At 38.4% G+C, this 27,867-nt stretch overlaps 2 protein-coding genes across 5 annotated transcripts in view; both read right to left on the bottom strand.

Moving 5' to 3' along the window:
* Window positions 1-10,973, bottom strand: part of RNPC3 (RNA binding region (RNP1, RRM) containing 3) — a 31,505-nt gene extending 20,532 nt beyond the window's left edge. For 3 of the 4 annotated variants that reach the window (XR_011649609.1, XR_011649610.1, XM_071217214.1), the window contains exons 1-5: window positions 10,689-10,966; window positions 8,972-9,019; window positions 2,624-2,742; window positions 1,666-1,749; window positions 31-142 (exon numbers count right to left, since the gene is read on the bottom strand). Coding sequence is in view for 2 of the 4 variants with exons in the window: in XM_071217214.1 (XP_071073315.1) it covers window positions 31-142; window positions 1,666-1,749; window positions 2,624-2,742; window positions 8,972-9,019; window positions 10,689-10,880 (555 nt within the window). In the remaining 2 variants the exon portion in view is untranslated. Of the gene's footprint in view, window positions 1-30; window positions 143-1,665; window positions 1,750-2,623; window positions 2,743-8,971; window positions 9,020-10,688 lie in introns of all 4 variants that reach the window. The other variant, XM_058303109.2, reaches the window with a different exon arrangement.
* A 15,972-nt stretch (window positions 10,974-26,945) lies between these two features.
* On the bottom strand, window positions 26,946-27,409 carry LOC101427039 (large ribosomal subunit protein eL27-like). The gene has a single exon (XM_058304804.2). The coding sequence runs from the start codon at window positions 27,390-27,392 to the stop codon at window positions 26,982-26,984; it is 411 nt and encodes a 136-aa protein (XP_058160787.1). The 5' UTR covers window positions 27,393-27,409; the 3' UTR covers window positions 26,946-26,981.
* Between the last annotated feature and the right edge of the window lie 458 nt (window positions 27,410-27,867).

Genomic DNA, 27,867 nt, shown 5'->3' on the forward strand with positions numbered 1-27,867 from the left:
TTTCAAGAGAATAAATTATATTCTACTTACCTGTACATAGAACTTAGGCACACTTGCCAAGGCATTTACTATGTTTGCTAGAATTGTGCTTGAAGGTGGTGGATACATATACTTGAGGCATGAATTCAGAGGAAAAGTTAGCCTAAAAGAAAACATTTAAAGTACTTATTAATCTTTAATAATTGTTTCATATCAATAACATTTGAAGTAGCTTGATAAAATACAGAAATATTTAAAAAATAGTTTGTACATCAAAAAGAAAGTTTTCTCCTGGGGTTGAGCCTCCCTGGTACGGAGGGATTACGACCAAGCACTGGCTGGTTATGCAACTGGAAAGAAACCTTGAATAAAAAGGGGGAGATGGTAAAGACAAATGAGTTTATATGGCTAAGAGACTTCAAAGTGAACTGGGAGGTCATCAGAGAGGGAACGCTTATACACATCTCAGCAGGATCTCAGAAATAGCCAAAGTAGATGTTACCCCAAATAGTGGGGCTCCTGAGGGCTATAGAGACAAATATGTCCTTAGGTCATGGCAAATAGCTCTGGAGTTTGGTGCCTTGCCAGTGGTTTCCAGAGTGTGACAGAACTGGACTCAAATGTGACTTCTCTACACATGTCTCGTCTGTCCCTTTTATTGAACCTATAGTTGACACTGGAGTTGATAGGTGTATGACCAAGAGACTTGAATCTCTGGGCTGTGCATGTGCCAGCTGGGCTCTGAGCCTCAGCGGAGTTGCAGCACCTCTCTCCAGTTCATTGACTTACCCAGGACAACTAACAATGAGATGAGGATGGACAACCACCACACCAAGGAACCAAGAGAGTCCACAACTGCAAGCAAGAGAGTCCCATCCACCAGCCATATGGAATCAAAGCCCCCTCTCAGTCAGAGGTGGAGTGGGCATCACCATACCAGAATCTTCAGGATCGGGGAATAAAATATGGACTAGAGTAGACTTACTGGTATTCTACTATAGACTTATTTTAATTCTAGCAATGGAAGACATTTTATCACTGATGTGGAGACAGTGGCCAAGTGGAGTTGCTGAATGCAGGGAGAGGGAAAAAGAAGTGTAATATGGGGGCATTTTCTGGACTCAGAATTGTTCTGAATGACAGTACAAAGACAGATACAGACCATTATATATCCTGCCATAACCCACAGAATGGAGTGGGAGAGAATGTAAACTACAACGCAAACTATAATCCATGCTATGTGGCAAAGCTCCAAAATGTGTTCATTAATTGCAATGAATGTATGGTACTAATGAAAGAATTGTTAATGTGAGAAAAGTAGGAGCTGTGGGGAATGGGGCATATGGGAATCCCCTAGTTATTTTTATGTAACATTTTATGTAATCTATCTTTTAAAAATAAATAAAAATTATTTAAAAAATAAAAAATAAAAAAAGAAAGTTTTCTGATCTCATTAAATAAAAACAATATATCCTATCAGAGCTTATCTCACAGATCTGAAAATTTTAGAAATTCTTTCTTTGAACAGAAATCAGTAACAAGTTTTTATAGTGATGTTTAATCAACACATTAAAAATACACATTATTAAAATATTCTTATTTTTTAATATCTCATTTGCATTAAATATACACAACACAGCAAAAACAACAAAACAATAAAACAACAGTCAAATAAAAAATACTGACCCATGGTTTGGTGCAATTCCATTTTCTACTGTTAAACAACCAAGATCTTTCTTTTCTTTATCATCTTCCACAGGGTCATCAGACCTAGAAAACAAAGACTCAAAGTTGATCTTATCTTTAGAAATAAAGTGAAAAATTGTACATTGAAAAGTCAAATTATCTTTTCAAATGTGGCATTATAAAAAATAGTTCCATAATAATGAAAATATCCAAGCATTTTTCAAGTAAACACCAATGAAAAGGAAGGAAAGAATAATTAACCTTCACAGAATACCTTATTCTCTATTCCAGACACTATACACAGCACACCATATTTTCATTTACTCTTCACAACAACCTTATGGAGATGGTATGATTATTCTCACTGACCAACATTCGAATGCATCAAAATCACCTGGATGGTTTGTTAAAACTCAAGACTGCTGGAGCCTTCCCGTCTCCCTACTCTAGGCCCTGAATTACTGATTCAATAGGACTGGAATTTTCATAATTTGCCAAGGCTCCATAACTCACATTTTAAACAAAATTCCAAGTGATACCACTGGTCCAGGACCAAACTTTGAGAACCACTTGTATAGAGCAAATTTGTGAAGAGTCACAGCTGGAAACCAAATAAGTCTTTCATTTCAAAGGCTATGCCTATTCTGACACTCTACTATTTCTAATACAAAGAATTTATCCTAGTTACCTTCCGTCCACATAAAGTCAAATGCTTTTCACCCTACTTCCTTCCCACTTCACACTGATTAATCTGAATTAGGAAATCAACATTCAGGTTTCTAACTAAAATTAATGCACAGTTAAGAGCAAAAATCTATTTTTAAATGTAGTAGATTCAATAGAGAGGTGTATCAATTACTCTGGTTCACATGATCTCCTGCTGGTTTGAAAACAGTCCAATAACAACATAATTGACTAAAAACTTTAAAATATTAGGAAAATCTAAATATCTACATACCTTTTCTTTTTTTCATTGCCAGAAGAGGGACTTGGGGAATGAATATGATCTTGCTCTTTTGCAAATTCAACAACTAAAGTATGACCTAAAAGTTTCAGCTGATGAAGTCTTGTCAATGCCTTCAGTTGAAAGAACAAAAGAGTGAAAAAAATTAATACTTGTACCAAATATCACGTAGTGGTCATATTCACGATCATTTTTACATTTTGTTAACACCCTTGATGATTTCTTACTCATTTCCACTTCTGAGCTGCTAAGCCTTTATTACTAAGCAAAGAACTGCCTTCTAGCACTTAGAAATCAAAATCTGGTTTTAAATCTAATCTCTTTCAATTCACCTGTGTCAAGGCAGCTGAAAATGGCTTGAAAAAACACACATAATGAAGTTGCTTGGTTTCACTTTAAATCCTGACCACACAAATCTGAAGGTGGCCCTTAGTGATGTCACACAATTATATTACATTCTCAGTTCATTTTCTCTACTACTCTCTTAGAATATTTTGTAATTTCTCTTCGTCCTTCAACCTCACAACATTCCTCTCCCATTCTTTTAAGCCTAGGATCTTGTTTCCTGCTTTGAGAAAAATAAAGCAAATCGAGTTTCAGATTCTCCCTACAACTCCCCACCTACTAGAATCTGCCAACCACATTTTACCTTCCATCTGTTATCAAATTAATTATCCATGCTTCTATCTAAATCCAGTTGCTTGACCTGTATACTAAATCACATCCTCTCTCTACTCAAAAATTTCTCCTTAGCTACCTTCTAGTACTGTATAGAGGAGCTAATAAGTTCTTAGCTACATTGGTAATTTTTTACCCTCTACTGATTACACAATAGCTTCTTTCTCCAATAGCTTATTGTTCCTATTTCTCCCATTTGAAAAACTTTTTCTTCCATCAATCCCACTTATCACTGACCTTTTTACTTTATTCCTCTTGCAGTAAAACTGTGTAAGTTACCTAAACTCACTAGCTACAATTCCTCTCCTATTCCGTCTCAAACCCATTCCAATTAGGCTTATGTCCCAATCAGGCCACTAACACATTACTTGTCAGGCCAAAAATAAATTTTCCAATGTTAAGCCAAGGGAAAATTCTCAGTCATCATCTTACAGCATTTAAAATAGCTGAACACTCCTTACTTGATGCATTTTCTTCATTTGGCTTCAAAACACTGTACTGTGTTAATTTTCTTCCTACCTCACTGATTTCTACTACTCAATATTTTTTGCTGGTACCCTCTCAAACTCTTAATGTTGGAATGGTCCAGAGTTCTGTTCTTGTCCTCCTTTCTATTTCAACTCATTCTCTGGGTGATCTAACCCAGCCTCTTTTTTCCTTATTTTTTTATTACATTGTCTTTTTTATAAGTTACATAGATCACAAAAAATGTTACATTAAAAGATATAAGTGGTTCCCACATATCCCACTCCTCCCACAGCAATAACCTCTTTCATCATTGTGGCACTTTCATTGCATTTGGTGAATACATTTTGGAGCACTGCTGCACTGCATGGATTGTAGTTTACATTGTAGTTTTACACTCTCCCCCAGTATATTCAGTGGGTTATGGCAGGATATATAATGTCCAGCATCTGTCCCTGCAATATCATTTAGGACAACTCTAAGTCCCAAAAATGCCCCCACATCTCATCTCTTCTCCCCTCTCCCTGCCCTTAGCAACTACTATGGCCATTTTCCCCAGATCAACGTTACAGTTTCTTCCAATACTAGTCACAATAGTTCCTTAGTAGAATACCAGTAAATTCACTCCAATCCATATTTTATTCCTCCCTCCTGTGGACCCTGGGTTGGTGATGTCCACTCCACCTCTATATCAAGAGAGGGCTTAGATCCCTCTTGGTTGATGGATGTGATTCTCCTGCTTGGAGTTGTATGCACTCTTGGTTCCCACGTGTGGTGGATGACCATCTTCACCCCCCTGTTAGCCGACCTGTGCTAGTCCAACAAACCAGAGAGTAGGAGCTGCAAATCTGCTGAGGCTCAGGGCCCAGCTGGTACATGGACAGTCCAGAGATTCAAGTCTCCTGGGTATACACCAACCCCAGTGCCAACCAGAGGTTCAGTAAAGGTGACAGAAGAGGCATGTATAGAAAAGGTCACATCTGTGTCCAACTCGATCACACTAAGGAACACAAATTCCAAAGTAGGGCCCACTGACAAGGCAATGAACTCCAGAGCCAACTGCCATGATCGCAGAACCTGTGTGTCTCTGAAGCCCTCAGGAGCACCAGTACCTGGGGTTGTATCTACTTTGGCTGTCTCTGGGATCCTGCTGAGGCATGCATAAAAGCGTGACCCCTCTGATGACCTCCTGACTCTTTTTTGAAGACTCTTAGCCATATATACTCATTTGTCTTTACCAATTCTCCCTTTTATTCAAGGCCTTTTTCTAATTGCATCACCAGTTAGTGAATGGTAGTAATCCCTTGGAGCAAGGGAGGCTCATCCCTGGGAGTCATGTCCCACAGTGAGCGGAAGGTAATGCATTTACATGCTCAGTTTGGCTTAGAGAGTGGCCACATTTGAGCAACTTTAATCCAGCCTCTTTAGTTAAATACTATATCTATGTTGATGACACATCAATTTATAACTCTAGCCCAGACCTCTATCCTAAAGTTCAGAAGCATATATCCAAACTATTGGGTAGTTAGTACTCCTTGGTTAATATCTCAGATATTGAAACACTAATCTTTCCTCCCAAATGTACTCCACCTGTAGCCTTTACCATTTCAGTTGATGATAATTCTATTCTTCAAGTTAACACGTTAAAAACTTTGGAATCATCCTTGACTTCTCTTTCTCTTATTCCATAATATGCAAGCCATCAAGAAATCCTGTTTGTTTTACTTTCAAAACACATTCAATCTAAGCAATTCTTACACTCTTTCCTGCTACCACCATGATCCAAGCAACTATTACTGGTGGCTGAAATTACCACAATAACCTTTTAACAAATCTCTGGGTTTCTACCCTTACTCTCCTTCAGTCTATTCTCAACACAACAGTCAAAGTGATCCTTTTAAATACAAGTCAGATTATGTTATTCCTGATCAAAATACTCCAATGGCTTACCATTTTATTCAGAATAAAATCTAAGATCCTTACAATAACTAACCTATATGATATGACCATTATTATTTCCATAACCTCACATCCAACTCTTCCACCACCTCCTACCACCATTTTGTCTGCTCCAGTCACACTGGCTTCCTTGACCACGACTGGTATACCCCACCCTTAGTTCTCTGTTCCAGCCATTCCTCTGATTAGAATGCACTTCTCCCATATAGTCCCTTAGCTCCCTTCACCTCCATTAAATCACTGCTCAATGAGCACCCGAACTACAACCCAAACTTTCTACATACAGCACTCCTGATTCTGTTGCTCTTTTTATTTTTTCTATTCATAGCATTTACCATCTTCTAAAACATTAAGTTTATTAATTATAGTCTATCTCCCTTTTTGAGAATGTGAGCTCCAATGAGGGCAGGGATTTTTGCTCTGTTCAATGATATTATATCCCTAGACCTAAAAGGATCTAGCAGAGTAAGCATTAATTTTTTTTAGTAGGCACCAGGGACCTCATAAATGGGAAGCAGGCACTCAACCAACTGAGCTACACCTGCTCCCCCATTTAATAATTTTTGTATCTCTGGAGCATAGCTTATAATAGGCACTCTCTCTCTGTATTTGTCGAATTAAAAGAAAAAAGTATGGTTTAGGTTTTCAGTTAATACATTCATCTTTGTGTGTACAAAGCATAAACCCATATTCTCTACTTATCTGCTATTGCCACTAGATGGCAAGTTTGTCCTAGGCAAGGCAAAATGTTGCTGGCAGTAAGCCCTCTCATAAACTGAAGGAGAACTCAAGGTAGAGAGAAATGTTATATACGTGCTTTTTAGGCTGGCAGGGTAATAAGAAGACAAGAGTCTAGTCAGAAAATAAGGATTTTCTATTTTATTCGTCTTCCATAACATACTTCATTTTCCTGATGACCTTATCTTTTGCATAATGATATATGTTAGCATTTCTGTTGCTCCACTGAACCATGTTATATATACATAATTGGCTATTTTAAAACAACATTTGGAAAGGTTTCTTAAAACATTCATTTTTAACAAGAGTTTCCCAATTCTTTCAACCTTACCTTCTGGCTCCAAATGTATTATAATTTTGGCCAGGATGTAAGTTACCCTTTATCTTAAATCCTCTATTCTGTATTCTTGAGCAAGAACTTTCTCTTTCTTTTGACTATAAATCAATCTATTTACATTGAAGTGAAACTGACATTTGTTTTTGTCCTCTTCCAACTATTTTGAACATTTCTCTGTTTTCTTAATCAGTTTCCCAATAAGCTCAAATGCAATCTAGCTTAAAAACTATGTCACTGCTACTAACCTCATCTCTTCCCTTCACCACATTTACTCTACAAGTTAACCTTGACCCTACAGCAATGTGGTTTTCATTACCCTACTTGTCACTTCTTGTGCTACAAAAAAAAAAAAAATTGAACAGAACTTCCCTATACATTACAAAAAACATACAATGTAAAAGTCATCTGTAATCCCACCTTCAGAGATAGACACTTTTTCACATCTTGGTGTATAAGTCTGCCATTTTTTTTTCTATGCATAAAATAATATATATACTGTTAGTTTTCCAAAAATCTAAGATTACATCATGTGTAAGGTTTTGCAACTTCATTTATATAGTCTATATGGGATATTTTTCTCTTTTAATATATACCTAATTACCTCATTCTCAAACAGACATAGTTAGTGTATGGGCATACTACTATTTACTTAAGGCAGGAGTTCTTAAACTTTTTTGTTCCACGGACACCTTTGCCAATCAGGTAAAAATCACAGACCCCTTACTAAGTCCACACTACATTGTGTATTATTTAATAAATATATCACACCCAAACCAACAAGTCCCCACAAGAATGTTTTTGTTTTTTGTTTTTAATTTAAATTCAAGCTCATTGATCCCTTTTAAGAACCCGTGATTTAAGGTATCAAACTTCCCCTTATTGATGAGCATTTGGGTCATTTCTGTTTCAGAATAAGAAAAGATTTAATAAACTGTGTTCACTGCTTATTTTGTGTCATCAAAGGATCTTATGTTCTTAAAATGATCTTCTCTTTGCATTCATGTGTTTTCTTTTCTAGTTCCCCTACTTCCTTTTTCACTGCTCCTTCCCAGTTCTCTGCTGGCTTTTCTTCCTTTGGGCAATCTCATCCTCTCCCCTGGTTGAAGAAACTTTCCATTCTTGATGTTGCTCTGGACCCATATTTTACTTTTAACAAACCACAAAAAACAAACTAAGTATCTCTATAAAAATAGTCTAATACTCCTCAAAATTAATAGATGACATTTGAAGCCATTATCCACCTTTGCAAACATCCTCCTAATCCTTTACCTGTACCTCACAGCAGCTTAATGAAACAACACAATAGATCAATACAAAATCAAACATTTCCCTCTCTCTCAACCCCTGTATCTCTAGGAGTCATGAAACCTACAAACTGAATCGCTACCAAGTGTCTCTTATCAACTTGTCTTCTTACTGCCTTCTGATCCTTCAGATTCATTATCTTGCCTTGGTCTTTCCAAAAGCTTTCCATTTAGTCTAACTCTAATATTTCTCCACATTCAACCGATGCCAAAAACATCACCAAACCTGAGCATTAGCCAGCTCAAACATATCAAATTTCTTTCACACACCTACTAACAAAATTCAAGTCCTCCTTCTAGCCCTAATTTAAACCCGACCTATTTTTCAAGTCCTGTTTCCATGCCAATCCTTAGCTCCTGTTCCACTTAAAATATTCCATACCCGAGGGCTTTACTTAGTTCCCAAACATGAAGGTCCACCTTCCCTTCCTAAAATCCAACTAATCATTAAAGGGCTAGCTTAAAAGTTACCTCCCTTGTGAATCATTCCCAAAAATGTTTACACAGCTGTACATACACATATAAATATATTAATTTCCCTTTTAATATTTAAAACATCATGCTTTGTAACAGTTTCAAAAACTGTTGAACTTGTTATTTTTAATTACATATGCAGATTACAAGTTGACTTCAATTTCCTTTATAGTCGATCTACTATTCCTATGTCCAAATACATAACCGGTGGCAAAGATCTGCCAACTTTTCCAAGCTGACATACAAAATGTAGCCTATTAGGCAAACTCTTGAAATACAAATCCTTTTCCTTTTTAAAACTATAGTTTAACATGACCTCCCAGTTTTGAACCAAGTACTGGATAATAGAATGCTGTTAATAACTTTAATAGTAAAGAAAAATCATACCTTTATAGCTGCTTTTTCATTAGGGAAAGTGGCAAAAGCTGTATGTTTCTGAAACATAATTAAATATAGAATACTTTGAATACAATTTTACTTTTGCATAAAGAAGTCTGACATTTTACCAGTACAATGATTTGACACAAGAGTAAAATCATGGAAACCGATGGAAATTTGTGGTAATTTAGCAGATTACTAACTTCAGTACAGTGGCTATGAACCTGTTTTGGGTCACAGACTCATTTGTGACAAATAGTGTTGGGGAATGAATCAACTACCCCACTAAAAGCATGTTCAGGTCCCAACTCCTGGTTCTGTGGGTGTGAACCCAACTGTGAATAGGACCTTTGAAGACCTATGTGCCCAATTAAATGAGGGTGGGCCTTAATCCAATGTGGCTTAAGTCCTTATAAGTAAAAGGAAATTGGGCACAGAAGAAAAGGCCTTAGGCAGCAGCCAGAAGCTGAGGTCTACATAATCCGTGATGAGCACTGCCATGTGACAGAAAGCCAAAGACCAAAGAAAGCTGGCAGCCAGCCCCAGAACACCAGTCTTCAGGGAGCATTACCTTGCTGACACCTTTGTTTTGGGCTTCCCCTAGCCTCAAAACCCCGAGCCAACAAACTTCTGTTGTTTAAACTAATCCAGTGTATTAGTTTGGATACCCTTGCCTAGGGTATCTAAGTTTGACAGCTAGGAAACTTAGATACCATTCAGTCTTTTCCATAACTGTATGCAGCTTCTTTCACATAAAAGTGTGCACACACAGAAAACACGTTTTACATATACTTTCAAATAATTCAACATAAGCTTAAGAACGGTTACAGTACACCGTTAAACCATTCAAAAATATAACATATTTCCCGCTTATAATATCGCTAATTATCTTAAACTTTCCTCTACACAGACCATAACAGAGATTAAAGATGTTCACCAACAGAGAAATCATCCCTCTAGGTGCGTGCTTCCTGTTTCATCCTTGTAATAAGGTTCAACTGAAGATGTCTACTTTTAAACATCTAGAAGATGAATACTAAATATTTTTAAAACAACCAAAAAAGGTACACAAATCAAAAGTACAAGAATCGTTTAAGAGTAATGCTTGATTAATTACATCACAGAATCTAAATTTTATCTAAGTTGAATTAATTATACTTAAACTGAACTACAAAAAAATATTTTTATTCTTATTTGCTGGTATACATGACACTTCTCACTGATCAAAAGTGGTCTTCCTTCTAACTCAGTGATTCTCAGCCTGGCTACATATCAGAATCACTTGGGGAGACTTTACACTCTAGAAACCCCATGTCTAGTTTACTCAAGTTACTACAGTAGTTTCCCCTCAATTTTGATGTTTTAACACCGGCTTATCAATGCTCGAATATTTATTTTAAATCTTTTTTCATAATTCCATGTGTTCTCTGGGTCCCAATCTCCGAAGTTGTGAGATTCTCAAGATGGGTCCCAAAAGGGAATATGACCAAACTATTTTCCATTCTTCTGTCTTGCTTCCCTCCCCGCCCTTTTCCGCAGCGCTGCTACTAATCCAGGCTCGACCCAATTAACACTTCACTTAGGACGCAAGATGTTTTGATAAAAAGGAGGAAAGACGGGGAAACTACTATTCCACTTCTCCGTATTGGTACGTCTGTCAGCGCTTCGGCTCCTCGGATAATTACTCCGGTCTTGCGGGACAGCTAGGAAAGTGGCGCGCCCTTACCAGTCGCCCCTTATCTGACAAGACGCGGACAGACTGCGCTCCGAAGTATTTCAGTAAGTCCTCTTTCTCCTCTGCGGTCAGCTCGGCAGGCAGGTGCCGCACGAGAAGGGTTCGGTCTCCGCGCAGCGGAGAAAGCGAAGCGGAGTTCTGGCAACCTCTCGACATCTGCAGCGACTGCTCGGGGGCCGCCATTTTCCTAGGAGAATGCAAAACAGTAAGCAGCGGAATAAGCAAGAGTGGAAACTGTGAAACCAACAGGAACTGTGTAAATGAGTGTTTTTCCGCCTCGCGCTAAGCCTTCTGGGAACAAGGAAGTACCGCGAGATATAGTCGCTTTCTCGCGAGAACTGCTCCACGGACGGCTAATACTTCTGCAGAGGCCTGTCCCTCAACGTGAAGGGCGAGGTGGTACAGTGATGGTGGAATAAAATAACTTAAATTGCAGGTAGCTGCCGGTTGCATTAAATATTAAAAACTCAGAGAAGACCGTCAACGGCGTAAAGAAAGGAGGCTGTAAGCGCATAGAAAGACTCGCTATTGCGCATGTGCGAGAAGGGACCCGGCCTGGCGCGGGCCGGGGCTTGGCTCGCTAGTCTCTAAATGCTGGCATTTTGCCCGAGAACCCGACTGGATGGCAGGAGAAAGAGGCGTGGCTTGGGCATTGGTGTGTTCTTGACAGTCTTGGGGTGGTAAAGCCTGAAAGACAGCAAGTTCTTTTTTCAGCTCAGTAGGGCCTCTGTAGGCAGGAGCAAAAAACTGAGACAGAAGAAATGTTTCTTGTTTCCTTGAATCAGCAGACACAGGTAGCCACCTGATGGGCCCTGATGAGGGTTCATTTGACAGAAAGAGAGACCCTAATAAAAAGGAGTATATTTGTATGCCTTTTTAATCCTCATAGCAACGCTAAGGGTTAGGTATGATTCCCGCTTAACAGTTGAGGACCCTGATGATAAAGAGGTATGGTTACGTGTCTCACAGCTAGAAAATGGCAGTGCTGGGTTTCACCCTGGTATGCTGACTCCAGGTCCTTATCCTGTAAATCGTTTTGGCTTAGTGTCTGAGTGGAGTGAAGCAGAAATCATCCCAAGAAGAGGATCCCCTCAGGAAGAAATACTTCCCTCACCCCAGACAGAAAGGCTTTTGAGAATTCCAGAAAGGTATTATTCCAGATGCAGCTACTACGGTGTGAAGGCTTAGAATGCTTCTTAAGGCTATTTTTATTTGCCACTGGGTAGATATTAAGATAAGCAATACACAATACAGCCAAATCTATTCTCATTGAGCATGTTCTTGTGGGAGAAGCAGGGAAGGGACAGGCATTAATAAAAATTAGGAGAGTATGGGTGAAAGTAACAGAAAAGTGTCAGGCACAGTCTGACCATGAGGACTATTTGTTAGAGAAGCCTTAATTATCTGAAGAGCAAATGGAAACTAATGAGATTTTTAAATAAGGGTTTGTGTGTAAAATATTAAGTTTTAGGTTTGAAAATATTTGGTTGCCGTGTGAAAAATAGGAGAAGCAAGAACACCAGTTTGGCTATTGCAGTAGCCAAGGCAAGAGACACTGCCAGAAGTAGTAACAGAGATGGAGAGAAGGGGCTAGAATTGAAATATGGTTTAGAAGTGAAATTGATATGACTTTCAGATGGAGAGGTAAAGAGAAATCAAGGGTACATTTTGGGTTTTTGGCTTAATCCTCAAATTATTCATCTAGGTTAAGATCAGGAGTTCTTAACCTTTTTTGTTCCACAGACCCCTTAATAAGTCCATGCTATATAGTGTATTATTTAATAAACATCACACCAATACCAACACATCCCCATAAGAATGTTTTTTGAATTTAAATTCAAGCTCATTGACCCCTTGTTAAGAACCATTGATCTAGATGGATGACGATGCTGTTTACTGATCTTGAGAAGACTGAACTGCATCTAGGTTAGGGATAGGTCAAGGGCGGCATGTATGTAAAAAATCACAGCAAACTTCAGAATCCCATGTTTCAAGTAGGTAGTTGGATGTGTAAATATGGGATTCTCGGGGAAGCTCAGCCCTGGCTACATATATGGCATCAACTTATTTTATTTATTTTTTAGCTTTTTAAAAAAATTTATTTTTCTTTTTCTTCTTTATTTTCTTTTAAATTTTATATTCATCAATTTATATAGTATTTAAATCCAAGGGGTGAGAGAGAGTGCAGATAGAGAATAGAGCACCGGTATGAATTTCTAGGACATGGCAGTATTTAGAAATTGAGGAGAGGAGGAAGAACAAGACAATCCCTGTTTTCATGGCACTTATATTCTAGTACTAAAGACAGACTAAAACTTGTAATAAATAAATAAATGTGTTCCTTTTGGACAGTACTATGTGTTTTTGGAAAAAAAAAAGGTAATACAATAAACTGTGATTGGAGTGTGCATGCTATGTAAAATGGTATGTATCCTTTGCAAGTTCTTTGTCCCTTATGGTTAGTAAAATACTTAGCACATAGTAGACATTCTATAAATATCCTTTCAGTGAATGAATATGTGAATAGATTCACTTTGATATTTATCAGCTGCTTCCTTTGACCTCAGACTGCTACATGGACAATCAAAATGGGTTTAATGATCATTATCTAAGGTAATTGAAATATCACAGCTCAGTGGAACAGAAACATGACAGAATTTTTACTTTTTTTCCACTTAATTGCTTTTAGTTGTACTCAATTAAAGTTGCCTTATCCTTCCCTTGACAATATCTCAATATTTCATAATTTTCTGATCACTTTCAGTTACTAATAGGCCAAATAAGTTTGAAATGGCAACTGCAAACTCCATTAAAAAAATGTCCTACTACCCTTCTCTGATATTAGGCTTGACCTGAGGAATAAGAGGGAGATATAATGTGTTTTTTTCTCTTCCATTTTTGAGTGGAGATTGGTATAGTCTGCTCTAAGATACATGCTTCTCAATTCTATTTTCTTGGTTTGTCCCAAAGATTCCCAACACCTCTTCCATTCTCCGCTCTTAGTGTCTCAATAATTTGTTTCACGGTACCCTGAGTTTCCACCTTTTTCCTACTCTGATTTTCATGAAACAGTTGTTCTCTGTCACAGCGATCTCCAAAAACCAGCTTCTCAAAGATATGATGGTATCAAAAGTAATTTATCAGGATATAATGTTAAAATTGTGAAACAGCTCAAGATTGTAGTTCACATGATGTGTGACAAAAAGTATTCTGGGTTTCCCTAAAAATTTAAAATACTCCATATTACCTCTGTGGGTTGGCTGAGGCACCTGGACACTTAAACGCACAATTTAAGAACCATGGGTCTAGCTCTGTTTTGGTTTTGATTTTGTTTCTTTGGTGGGGGTTAGGAAGAAGGAAAGCTAGTGGAATTTGGAGTATCTGTCTTCATTAATAAGTTATTGGCTCTTTATCTCACTATGATTCTCTCCATTGATGGAGGCCCCTGCTAATGTGGTAGATTTCTTGATTCAATGTTCATCTTCATTATGTCCCCCATGAACATGGAAGATCTTTTTGAACAAGAGTAGGCTTTCTTTCTTTGGTCTGTATTCACAATATCCCTCACGTAGCCATGTGGCTCTTTGGGCATCTGCATTTCACCTTCCTTTCTATCTTCAGACTCCCTATTTCTTCACATAAAGCCAGGGGAACTGCCAGGGCCAATTCCTGAAGGCCTTGATGAATTAAAATGAGGAAAGAGATTGAAATGTACTTCTATCTGGATTTTAATCCACCAGTCCACAGAAGAGTTATTGAGAGCATCAGCATTTGCCTCCAAATTGCTAAATCCAGTGGACTTTTCTCATTTTAACTTCTCAGCTATGTTAGACATGCTTGCCTACTTCCTTTTTTAAATACCATTTTCCCTTGGATGATCTTGTTTCTTAATTTCTATCTTGGACCTCTTCTTTGAACTCTTTAAACACTTATTTGACATCTCCTTCATGTGGTATAATGAGCATTTCAATTGTAACATATTGTCAAACCTCTCTCAGTTTTACCCATCTCAGTTACCCTTGATGCCTCTAAATCTTTTATACCCAGGCCTTTTCATTCAGCAAATTCCCTTAATCTTATGTTCAAAATATATTCAGCATTTGACTAATTTTTACCACCCCAACTGTTACCACCCTGGTCTAAGCCACAATTATCTATAGTCTGGAATTTTGTGATAGCCTCATGACTGTCTTTGCCCCCCAACAGACACAGCAGTTATTCCCTGTGTTCCTTTCTATTTCTCAACTCTCTTGTTGCTAGATGGGACTATGTGATTCATTCTGGCCAGTGGTTTGTTAGTGAAAGCCATATGTGTGACTTCTAGACTATAGCGCAGAGAGTGAATATGAAAGCAGTGATCACAGAGGCTACTTTTTGGGATGGTAGATGGTAGTGCTGAAAGAGAAACACAACCGGGAACACTGAGTAACCACATCATGATCAACTGGCTTGAAAAATATTTTGACTCTCACCAGACTTTGCATAAGCAGGAAAAAAACTTTTATCATGTTAAAGGAACTAATAACTTAGGGTTAATCTGTTACCATAGAGAAGTCCATTTATCATGATTAAAAATACACCCTTCCATCAATGTATTTTTATCACAAATGTAAGATTTATCCTGTTAAAATTAAATCAGACCATGTTACTCCTCTCCTCAAAACTCTCCAGTGGCGTTTGTCCTCACTCTTGAGTAAAGGCCAAGTTTCTTCCTTTGATCTGTAGAAACTTGCATGATCTGCCTCCCCCAGTATTTTTTACTTCATCTGTTCTTCTGTCCCTAACTTACTCTGCTATAAACACACTAACCTTCTAGTTATTCTTGAATTCTTCAGTCTTACTCATGGCTCAGACTTTGCACTTGCTGACCTATGGTTTAGGAATTGCTCCCTTTTAAGAATGCATAGCCCCCTTTTTTGAGATGTGCAACTGTTCCCTTCTTACTAAATTGTCTATTGTCAGTCAACATCACCCCTTCCTCTTCTACTCTCCTCTCTGTATTGCGGGGGCTGAAAGATCGAGGATTAGATTTTCCAGTGCTTTGTTTATCTACTGCTGCATAAGAAGCTATTCCCAAACTTTGTAGCCTAAAACATGGCCATGAAAGGCTTTTCCTTTTTCCCAAGGCAGAATTTATGTCTCTATCCAATTTATTTTTATAGTATGTTCATCTCTATTGTAGAAATCATATATAAATTTCACTGCAATTAATTGTATATGTGTATTTTCTGCATTACTGGTAAGTGCCTTGAAGACAGGAATTGCTATATTCATCCCAGTATCCTCCAAACATTAACACAGTATCTTAGAAATAGATTAATGAAAGCTAAATATTCATCTTAAAACTTGTAAATTAATCATAGTAATCAGAAACTAAATATATCCTGCTGGCAACCAAGATTACATATATACCAATTTGCACTCTGACTTTGAGAAACCAGGTTAAAGGTTTTTTGTGCAAAATTATCCATACTGTTCAGAGATAAAATGCCAATAGTATTCTGTCTTTCTTACTGAGAGACAATTATGCTTGAATCTCACACACAGTAAGTTGTCGATTTATTCTCTGCCTTTAAATAATTGAATAATGGTAGGATTTACATGAACTTGGTGGCTATTGCAGCAGTAATCAATCTTCTAGAAATGGGATGACTTCCTTATGTCTGCTGTTTTGGCATGGAATCCAGAGCAGATAATGACATAACACCAGAAAAAGGTACCTGTGTTAGCCAAAGGGGTGCTTATGCAATATACCAGAAATCTGTTGCCTTTTTAAAAGGGTATTTATTTAGGGTAGAAGCTTACAGTTACCAGGCCATAAAGCATAAGTTACTTCCCTCACCAAATTTTATTGCCACATATTGGGAAAAGATGGCTGCCAGGGTTCCAGCTTCCTGGGTTCCTCTCTTCCCAGGCCTTGCTTCTCTCTGGGCTCAGGTCCTCTGGTATCTCCACAGGGCCAATTGTAGACTATCAGGCAAATGGCTTGTTTCTCTGCCCTCACCACCAAGAGAAAATGGCCTTTTCCTCATGATCAAGCTTCTCTGTGTGCTTGCTCTCTGGGGTTCCAGCTAAAAACTCCAGCCAACTCTAACGCCATGTTGTTTTCTCTGTGAGTCCCCTCCCTCCAAGGGGACAGGATGCAACATCCTACTGACGCGGCCCAATCAAACCCTTAATCATTATTTAATCAAGTAAACCTCTGAATCCAATATAATCTAATATGTCCAGAGGAAAAGACAAGTTTGCAAACATAATTCAATATTTCTATTTGGAATTCATCAATAATATCAAACTGCTACAATCCCTGTTCTAGAATATTTCCTTGATTCTGTTAATAAATAGGAATCCATTTGGTTAGCATATGCATTTTTAAAATGTATATGCAACCTGGAAGATTATTTTTTATGTATAAACTTTTAAGTACAAGTTAATAAAAAAGAATTAAAATGTATTAAATATTTCAGAAGATGCCTAGAGAAAATGTTTCAGGCAATAAATGGTACACACATAAATAGCTGTCTCTATACATTGACAAAGCTAACCTACCCTCCCTTAAAACATAAAAATAAATTCCAGACAAATGTAGACTGTCAGAAAATAGGTGTTTCCAAAAGAAATGGTGAAAGTAAGACAAACAAATCAATGGAAAAAAAGTGCAAAGGATGGAAGCAGGTAAATTTCCAAAATAGATTACGATGTGAAGCTGTTTAATCTCATTAGCCATAAGAGAAATGCCAATAAAACCCTACAAGAAGATACTAATTCTCAACTCTCAGACTTGAAACCATTTTACAGATCCATTAAGTCTAATTAATGTTGGTATGCATGTGAAGGGCAAATTTTTTAACAAGCTTTTGGTAAAGTGAACCTTAATATTAATTCCAAAGAAATGTACACATGCCTTTTTGACACTGTAATCCTGCTTTTCAGAATCTATCTTATAGAAATAAAAGCACTGATATGTAACCAATTTGCTGAATGGTTGAATTAGCTGGACCTAAGGGGATTACAAAAAATAAAAATAAAGTCTTTTTTTCCCTCCAATTTCCAACTTCAAACATGCTTTTATTGAATCTCTCTTCTCTCTTCTCTGCCATATCCCTTAGCTTTCCTATCAATTTTGATTTTAAAAACAATTCTTCATTGATAATTAAGATTCACTTTCAGTGTAATTTAAAATACTAATATCACATCTAAGCTTGTACTCTCTCTTAGCTCAGGTACAAAACTGGTAGTAAATATGGTGGCATAATCTTCTTACCTTGTTCCTTTGCCTCTTCCTGCTTCAGGCTTTTCTTGGAAAATTGATAGTTCCTTCTTAGATATTCATGACCTCTCTTATGGCAGGCATCCAAATACATGGGACACTTTGGTGGTCCTTAAGAGGGTCCTGCAGGTTCTCTGTCATACAGTTTTAAGATATTGGTAATACACTCTCTGACCGGCCACTTACGATTCCAATTCAGTTCCAGTCTCTGGAGGTAGCTTCTAAAGGATTAACAGCACGTAACTTGTTTGGCCAGGGCCCGTTCACATAGAGAACACCCAACTGCCTCCATACAGTGATTTGTTGGTCTGTCTGTCCAATACTTTCCAGGAAGGCTCAAAGCTCTTATGACAAGATCACAAGTGCCTAGGCAAAAAATATTTTGTCTCCGACTAACCTCTCTATGTAAGTCTGCTCTTCACTGATTCCAGGAAGGTATGCTGTTGCTTCCGAGCCTTTTTACGTTTGAACTTTAAAGTATAAAGCAAAATTAGGGTTTTAAAATCAGACTTTAATAATTGAATATTAATGTTAAAAGCTGTTGCAGTATAAGCAATAGTGTAACCCTGCAAAAACCTCTTTTGTCCAAAGACAGAGTAATGAAAAACTTTGCATTCTAAAACATAGAGTCTGAGAAATTTTGCTTTTTGAAATCATGTTAGTGAGATGGGAATCCTGCTATTGCCTAAAGATCTGAGCTATGTGGGTGGACATTTCAACAAAGAAGCAGCCTCAATTTCCAATCCTGGTGCAGATCTTCAGATAATGGGTTTTAGGAAACAAGATTCCATATTCATCTCAAGTTTGTAGTTTCCAAGGGAAAAGGACCCTATGCCCAGTTCTCAGCCCAAGCCTGATGCTGACACACCTCTTCTTTGCTTTGAACCTATTGAAGAACTGCTTTGTATAAATTTTACCCATCCTCATCTTTTCCCCAAACTGATAAGAACACTAACTTTTCCTCCCTTTGGTGGAATGGCCCACCATTCTTCTGGGATGCAGTCTCTCTTGCGGCAGTAAATTAGTGTGTGTACCTGGTGGTCTTTGAGGGGATTTATCAGTTTCTGAATATTTTCAATGCCCAACCATCACTTTCAAGGACAGTAAAAAGACCCACACCACATTAACAAATGCTAACCAGCATGGAGCTGTTGGCTCTACCAACAAACATCTTCCAAATCCAATCACTTTTCATCACATCCACTGCTGTTCCCCACCTTCAGTCCTTTACATTATCTCTTACCTGGAATGCTATAATCTCCTGATCAGTTTGCTTGATTTAATTCTAAGCACTCTATCTACTTTCTTCACAGTAACCAGTAAAATATTTATTTTTATTTTTTTGTCTTTATTTTTTAATGTTACATTAAAAAAAATGAGGTCCCCATATGCCCCCCATCCCCCTCACCCCACTCCTCCCACAACAACAACCTCCTCCAACATCATGGGACACTCACTGAGCACTTCTCTGAGCACTTTTTGCACCACATGGTCAATGGTCCACATTTAAGTTTACACTCTCCCCTAGTTCACCCAGGGGGCCATGGGAGGACACACAATGTCCAGTAACTGTCCCCGCAGTACCACCCAGGACAACTCCAAGTCCTGAAAATGCCCTTGCATCACATCTCTTCTTCCCACCCCCCCACCCCCAGCAGCCATCATGGCCACTTTCTCCACCTCAACACCACATTTACTTCCATCACTAATCACAATTCCAGAATAGAGCATCAGCAAGTCCACTCCAATCCATTCTCCACTCCTCCATTCTGTGAACCATGGGACTCCATTCTGTGAACCCTGGGATGGCTATGTCCACTCCACCTCTGTATTAAGAGGGTGCTTAGATTCCACTTGGATGATGGATGCAGTTCTCCTGTTTGCAGTTGTAGGCACTCTTGGCTCCTTGGTGTGGTGGTTGACCTTCCTCACCTCCCTGTTAGCTGGCTGGGGTAAGTCCAATAAACCAGAGGATAGGAGTGGTAGGTCTGTTGAGGCTCAGGGCCTGGCTATCATATGGACAGTCCAGAGATCCAGGTCCCCTGAGTATACACTAAACCCCAGTGCCAACCACAGGTCTGGTAAAAGTGACAGGAGAGGCTTGTAAACAAAGATCACATCTGAGTCCAACTCCATCACACCTAGGAACACAAACTCCAAAGTAAGGCCAAATGACATGGCACTGAACTCCATCTGCCATGACCATAGAACCTGTGGGTCTCTGTAGCCCTCATAAGAACCAATACCTGGGATGTACCTACTTTACCTATCTCTGGGACTCTTTTGAGGTGTGCATAAGGGCGACCCCTCTGATGACCTCCCAGTTCTTTTTTTGAGACTAATAGCCCTATAAATTCACTTGTCCTGTCCATTTCTCCCTTTTATTCAAGGTCAAAAAGCATTTTTAACTCCTGATATTACATGTAGGCTGAAATATTCTGCTGGTCTAAGTTGACCCTTTTATTCAAGGTCATTCTCCAGCCACATCATCAACTGCTACTTGGTAGTAATCCATAGGTGCCATGGAGGCTCATCCCCAGGAGTCATGTCCCATGCTGGGGGGAAGGCAATGCATTTGCATGCTGAATTTGGCTTTGAGACTGGCCATATTTGAGCAACATGGAGGCTCCCAGGAGGTAAGTTTTAGGCACCCTGCAGTTCTATGCTTAGTTCTTATTTCAGGCATACAGGCTCACAAGCATAGTCATAAGCAGCAAGGGCTCATTGCTGGACTATCCTTCCTTATTGGTCTTAGCCATTGCACTCAGGGGATTGTTGCTGTTCCATTAGGAAATGTGACAGAGCTCCTCCAGCCAGGAACTTAGCACTGCCCCAGCCATCATTCCCAACTGTAACCACTATGAAAATATCCAAACATTTTTATGCACCCCGCACATATGCCCTGGAGAACTCCCTCCCAATCATGCATCCCCCACCATTAACACCCCACACCAGTATTCCTCCCCCACCACTGTTGAACCCCTCTGTGGCCCAAAACCTCCCTGAAAATGAAGCCCAATATATTGCCAGGTTCCATTAATAGTAAAATGGAATATAGTGATGGGTTTAAAGGTTAGATATAGAATACATAGTAATTTAGAAAAATTAAATAAAAATAAAGTAAAAATAAAAAATGAAAAAGCTTTGTTTTTTGATGTTTTGCCTTCCATCACTGCAATAAGTGTTGCCCTGTATGCACATTGGCAAGGTAACTTGTACCATTTCTTCTTCAGTGTCTACGTACTTTCTTTTTCTTTTTTTTCCTAATTATTAAGCTTGTCTTCACGAAAGTTTTAAACCACAGTAATTCATATATACAATATACCATACTCCCACATATTCAATATCAGACACTTTGTCCCTTCCCCAGCAATAATCTTTTTACGTGTTCATACTATATTTACTGCAACTGATGTACAGATATTGAGACAATAGCTTTCAAACAAAGGTTACACTTGGGTTTACATTGTGATTTATATTTTAGACTATACAATTTTCTAAATTTTTAGTTATCTTATGTTTTACATTATGATTTACATTTTAGCTTATAGGCCCCTTATACATTTTTGGTGTAATTTAACATGTCCTATATCTATCCTTGCCTACTCTTGTGTAACACTTCCGTTGTCCCACGGTTACACTGGTTCCACCTATTCAATACCTCTTTCCCCCTCCCCTCAGGGCCCACAGTGACAATCACTCTTCATTGCTTGATGGGCCATGTTCAGAGATACTTGCAAGAATGTTGAGGGCTTGACATGCTTGAATGCCCTAATGCATTAGGAGCCACCATTTCTCTAGAGAGATACAATTCCCTCTATTTGAGAACGTCAGTCTTCCCCAGGATGTGGGTATACCGTCACTCTTATTGAATGGGTCTCCATCCAATGATATAACCCACTATGACAAAATGAGAACTCACATACTCCCTAGAAGCCTGTCCTGAGCCAGACTCTCCCCTTTAAGCATCTTAAACAGGTAGCCTTCCTTATTATATTTTTGAAAAAGTTTTATCAACATTATACTCTCAACCACATACCTGACAATTTCCTATGTTCATATGTTTTCACACCCTCCCCCAATTTCTTGGGTCATATTACCCATCCTCCCCTCCCTAACCCTCCTCAAGCCTACAAAGCCCCACCCAAAGGTATCCCTATGTCCCCATTTTATCCCTTCCCTGTACAAATACTTAACCTCCAGCTTATCATAGATTTCACCCAGGTAGGTGTCAGCTTGCAACCTTCCTCTACCCCTCAAATTCCTTTAAGGCTATCATTTGGTCTCTAGCTCTCTGAGGCAGCTTGCTTTAATTATTTCATATCATCGAGGTCATGTAGTATTTGGCCTTCAATGCTTGGGTTGCTTCACTCAACTAAAGGTTCTCAAGATTCATCCATGTTATCACATGTGTTTGTAGTGTATTTGTTCTCAAAGCTGAGTAGTATTCCAATGTAAGTATATACTACATTTTATATATCCATTCATCTGTTGATGGGCATTTGGGTTGATTCCAACTTTTGGCAATAGTGAACAATGCTGCTATGAACATTGGTGTGCATATATTGGTTTGTGTCCTTGTTTTCTGTTCTACTGGTTGTATACCCAGCTGTGGAATTGCTGGATCATATGGCAAATCTATATCTAGTTTTAGAGAAACTGACAAACTGTCCCCCAGAATGGCTGGATCCTTCTGCATTCCCACCAGCAGCAGATGAGTGTTCCCATTCCTCCACATCCTCTCCAGCATTTGTAGTCTTGTGTTTTTTCAAAGCTGCCAATCTTATGGGAGTAAGATGGTACCTCATTGTAGTTTTGATTTGCATTGGCTAGAGATTTGGAGCATTATTTCATGTTATTTGTAGTTCTTCTTTGGAGAAGTGTCTTGTTTAAATCTTTTCCCATTTTTTAAATGGGTTTTTTGTCTTTTTATTTTCAAGATATGGGAGTTCTTTATATATGTAGGATATAAGTCTCCTATTAGATATATGGTTACCAAATATTTTCTCCCATTGTGTAGGTTCTCTTTTCACTTTTGTGACAAACTCCTTTGGGGTACAGAAGGCTTTAATTTTGAGGAAGTCCCATTTATCTATTTGTTTTTTGCTGCTCGTGCTTTGTTCATGAAGCCATTTCCTATTATAAGGTCCTGTACATGGTTCCCAACATTGCTTTCCAAGGTCTTTATGGTCTTAGCTCTTATATTTAGGTCTTTGATCCATCTTGAGTTGATTTCTGTGTAAGGTATGAGTTGGTAATCCTCTTTCATTCTTTTATATATGGATATCCAATTCTCCAGGCACCATCTGTTGAAGAGGCCATTCTCTCCCAGTTGAGAGGATTTGGTGGCCTTATCAAATATTATATGACTGTATATATGAGGATCTATATCAGAACTCTCAATTCAATTCCATTGGTCAGTGTGCCTATCCTTGTGCCAATACCATGCTGTTTTCACTCCTGTAGCTTTGTAGTATGTTTTGAAGTCATGTAGTGTGATTCCTCCAATTTCATTTTCCTTTTTCAATACATCTTTGGCTATTCGGGGCCTCTTTCCTTTCCAAATAAATTTCATAGTTATTTTCTCTAGTTCCTTAAAGAATGCTGTGTTGATTTTTATTTGGACTGCTTGAATGTGTATATCAGTTTTGGTAGGATAGACATCTTAATAATATTTAATCTTCCTATCCATGAACAGGGAATAATCTTCCATTTATTTAAGTCTTCTTGATTTCCTTGAACACCATTGTATAGTTTTCTGTGTATAAGTCTTTTACATCTTTGGGTAAATTTATTCCTAGGTATTTGATATTTTAATTTACTGTTGTAAATGGTATTTGTTTCTTGATTTCCTCCTGAGATTGTTTTATATTGGTGTACAGAAATGCTACTGATTTTTGCACATTGATCTTATAACCTGCGACTGTACTGAACTCATTTATGAGTTCTAGAAGCTTTCTTGTAGACTTCTCAGGGTTTTATATGTATAGGATCATGTCATCTGCAAATAATGAAATTTCGACTTCTTCCTTTCCAATTTGGATGCCTTTTATATCTGGTTCTTGCCTCAGTGCTCGAGCAAGTACTTCTAAGACAATGTTAAATAGAAGGGGTGATAGTGGGCATCCTTGTCTTGTTCCTGATCTTAGAGGGAAAGATTTTCGGATTTCACCATTGTAAATGATGTTGGCTGTGGGTTTTTCATATATCCCCTTTATCATGTTCAGAGAATTTCCTTGTATTCCAATCTTTTGCAGTGTTTTTTATCAAGAAAGTGCTTTTTCTGCATCTATAGATATGATCATGTGATTTTTTTCCTTCAATCTGTTTATGTGGTGTATTTCATTGATCGATTTTCTTATGCTGAACCATCTTTGCATTACTGGAATTAATCCCACTTGGTCATGGTGTATAATTCGTTTAATGTGTTGTTGAATATGATTAACAAGTATTTTTGCATCTAGGTTCATTAAAGAAATTGGTCTGTAATTTTCCTTTCTTGTGGTGTCTTTGTTTGGCTTTGGTACTAGGGTAATTTTGGCATCATAGAATGAGTTAGGCAATGTTCCTTCTGTTTTTTTATTTTTTGGATGAGTTTCAGCAAAATTGGCATTAGTTTTCTCGAATGTTTTATAGAATTCACCTGTGAAGCCATCTGGCCCTGGGCTCTTCTTAGTTGGGAGGTTTTTAATGACTGATTCTATCTCTTCACTTGTGATTGATTTGTTGAGATCATCAATTTCTTCTTTCATCAATAGAGGCTGCTTATGTGTTTCTGGGAATTTTTCCATTTCCTCTAAATTGTCCTTGTTGGAATATAGTTTTTCAAAGTATCCTCATATGATAGTCTTTATTTCTGTGGGGTGAGTGGTGATATCTCCTTTCTCGTTTCTTATTTTGTGTATTTACACCTTCTCTCTCTTTTTCTTTGTTAGTCTAGCTAAAGGTTTGTCAATTTTATTGATCTTCTCCAAGAACCAGCTCTTGGTTTCTTTTTTTCTATTTCATTTAGTTCTGCTTTTATCTTTGTTCTTTCTTTCTTTCTTCTTCCTTTGGGATTAGTTTGTTGTTGTTTTTTTACTAATTCCTCCAAGTGTGCAGTTTGTTCTCCAATTTTAGCTCTTTCTTCTTTTTTGATGTATGAATTTATGGCTATAAATTTCCCTCTCAGTATTGCTTTTGCTGCATCCCATAAGTTTTGGTATGTTGTGTTATCATTTTCATTAATTTCAAGGTAGTTATTAATTTCTTTTGAGATTTCCTCCTTGACCCACTGTTTTTCTAAGAGTGTGCTGTTTAATTTCCAGCATGTGTGAAATCTGGGCCTCTGGCCCTTGCAGATTTCTAGCTTCACTCCACTGTGGTCAGAGAAATTATTTTGTATGATTTCAATCTTTCTGAATTCATTGAGACTTTCTTTGTGGCCTAGCATATGGTCTCTCTTGGAGAATGATCCATGTGCACTAGAGAAAAATGTATATCCTGCTGTATTTGGGTGTAATGGTCTTTATATGTCTATTAGGTCCAGCTCCTCTAATATACTCTTCAAAGTTTTTGTTTCTTTATTGATTCTATTTGAGATGTTCTGTCCAAAGTTGATAGTGGTTTATTAAAGTCCCCCACTATAGTTGTAGAGGCATTTATTCCTTCACTTAGTTTTTCCAGTGTCTGCCTCACATATTTGGAGGCACCCTTGTTAGGAGCGTAAATGTTTATGATTGTTTGTTCTTCTTGAAAGATTATCCCTTTCACTAATATGTAGTGTCCATCTTTGTCTCTCACTGTGGGGAGCCACCCTCTGTGAGACCTATTTGCAGCCTGCCACAACATGGCGGATCTCACAACATGGCGGACTTCACAAATCTGCCCTGTCATTTTCTCATTCTTCTTCCTCTTTGTTTCTTTGTTCTCCCCTTCCTGCCACAACTCTCTTTGTTTCTTTGTTCTCCCCTTCCCGCCGCAACTCTGGCGACCACAGCAATATGCATGCGCAAGGCACGAGACTCTGCAGACCCGACGCGAACTGATGGCCAAACCCCTCCTTCGATGTCTGCCACCCACAATACCAGACTATCACCTATGTACACGTTCCCTTCCCTCCCTATAAATTCCCGTGTTATACCCCCAATAAACGAGACTTGATCAGACTCCTGTCTTGTCTCCATTCTTCTCTCGACTCCTGCCCCACCCTGCTTCTTTCCACAGGTCCCTGGATTCGACCCGCCGGCTGGAGCATCTCACAATTGTTTTCCATTTAAAGTCTATTTTGTTTGATATTGATGTAGCTACTCCTACTCTCTTTTGGTTATTGTTTGCTTGTAAGATTGTTTTCCAGCCATTCACTTTCAACCTCCTTTAATCTCTGGGTCTAAGATGAGTTTCTTTTAGACAACATAGAGATGGATCATATTTCCTTATCCAATCTTCCAATCTGTGTCACTTAACAGGTGAGTTTAATCCATTGACATTCAGTGTTATTACTTTCAAGGAATTATATTAGCCATATTTTCTTTGGATTTGTGTTTGTCTTATGTTTTTTAAATTTTTTTCTCTTTTTGTAGTTTTAGTTGTTCTTACACTCTCCTCCAACTCTGTCTCTCCTGTTTGTTTCTTTCCTCCTGCAGAACTCCCTTTAGTATTTCTTGAAGGGCAGGTTTCTTGTTGGCATACTCTCTTAAGTTTCTGTTTATCTGTGAATATTTTGAACTCTCCATCATTTTTGAATGCTAGCTTTGCTGAATAGAGTATTCTTGGTTGGAAATTCTTATTTTTAGTACCTTAACTATGTCATACCACTGCTTTCTTGCCTCCATAGTTTCACATGAGAGATCAGCACTTAATCTTTTTTTTTTTTAAGGCAAATTTAACTTTTATTTTACCTTTTCCCAGAGCCCCTTATCTACCACCCAGTGCCCAGTGTCTCAATCCATGAATGTTCCTCTTTTCCCAGTCTAATACGTGCAGCAGTCAGACACAGAGATTTTTGCATTTTTAATGACTTAAACAAAATATATCTAAAACCGCAGCTTCTGGAAGAACCACTTGTTTTTGCCTGTCTTGTACCTCTCCTCGAACTTGACCTTGGCCTTGCGCTGTGCCTTACATTTAGGAGCAGGGTCTCTGAAAACATCCTTGTTGACAACAGTCTTGTCCAAGGGGATATCCATAGAGTACCTTGTGGGCATGAGGTGATTGTAGTTATAAACTTTCATGAAAGACTTGATCTTTGATCTCCGAGCGATTTTCTTCTTGCCCATGGCAGCTGTCCCTTTGTGGGGGTAGCGGTTAATTCCAACCACCAAAGCAGGGCGGTAGGGGCAGTCCGAGGTGCCATCATCAATGTTCTTCATGATGACGGCTTTGCGTCCAGAGTAGCGTCCAGCCAGCACCAGCACCACTTTCCCGGATTTCATAAACTTGCCCATTTCGGTAGCAACCACTGGACCCTCAGCACTTAATCTTATGGAACCTCCCTTGTATGTGATTGTTCTCTTTTCTCTTGCTGCTTTTAGTATATTCTCTTTGTCTTGTGCATTGGATAATTTGACAAGTATATGTCTTGGGGTAGGCCTGTTGGGATTTATGCTGTTTGGGGTGCATTGTGCTTCCTGGACATGTATATCCATCTCCCTCAATAGTTTTGGGAAGTTTTCAGCCATTATTTCCTCCAACACCCCTTCTGTCCCCTTCCCCTTCTCTTCTCCTTCTAGGATACCTATAATGCATATGGTTGTGCATTTTGCATTGTCATTCAGGTCCCTAAGTCCTTGCTGGATTTTCCTATCTATTTGATTTCAGATGTACTGTCTTCCACATCACTAATTCTTTCCTCTGTCTCTTAAAATCTGCTTTTATTTGCTGAGAATGTATTTTTGATTTCTTGGATTGTGCTATTGATCT

The sequence above is a fragment of the Dasypus novemcinctus genome, chromosome 9, assembly GCF_030445035.2.
Source record: "Dasypus novemcinctus isolate mDasNov1 chromosome 9, mDasNov1.1.hap2, whole genome shotgun sequence".
Classification (NCBI taxonomy): domain Eukaryota; kingdom Metazoa; phylum Chordata; class Mammalia; order Cingulata; family Dasypodidae; genus Dasypus; species Dasypus novemcinctus.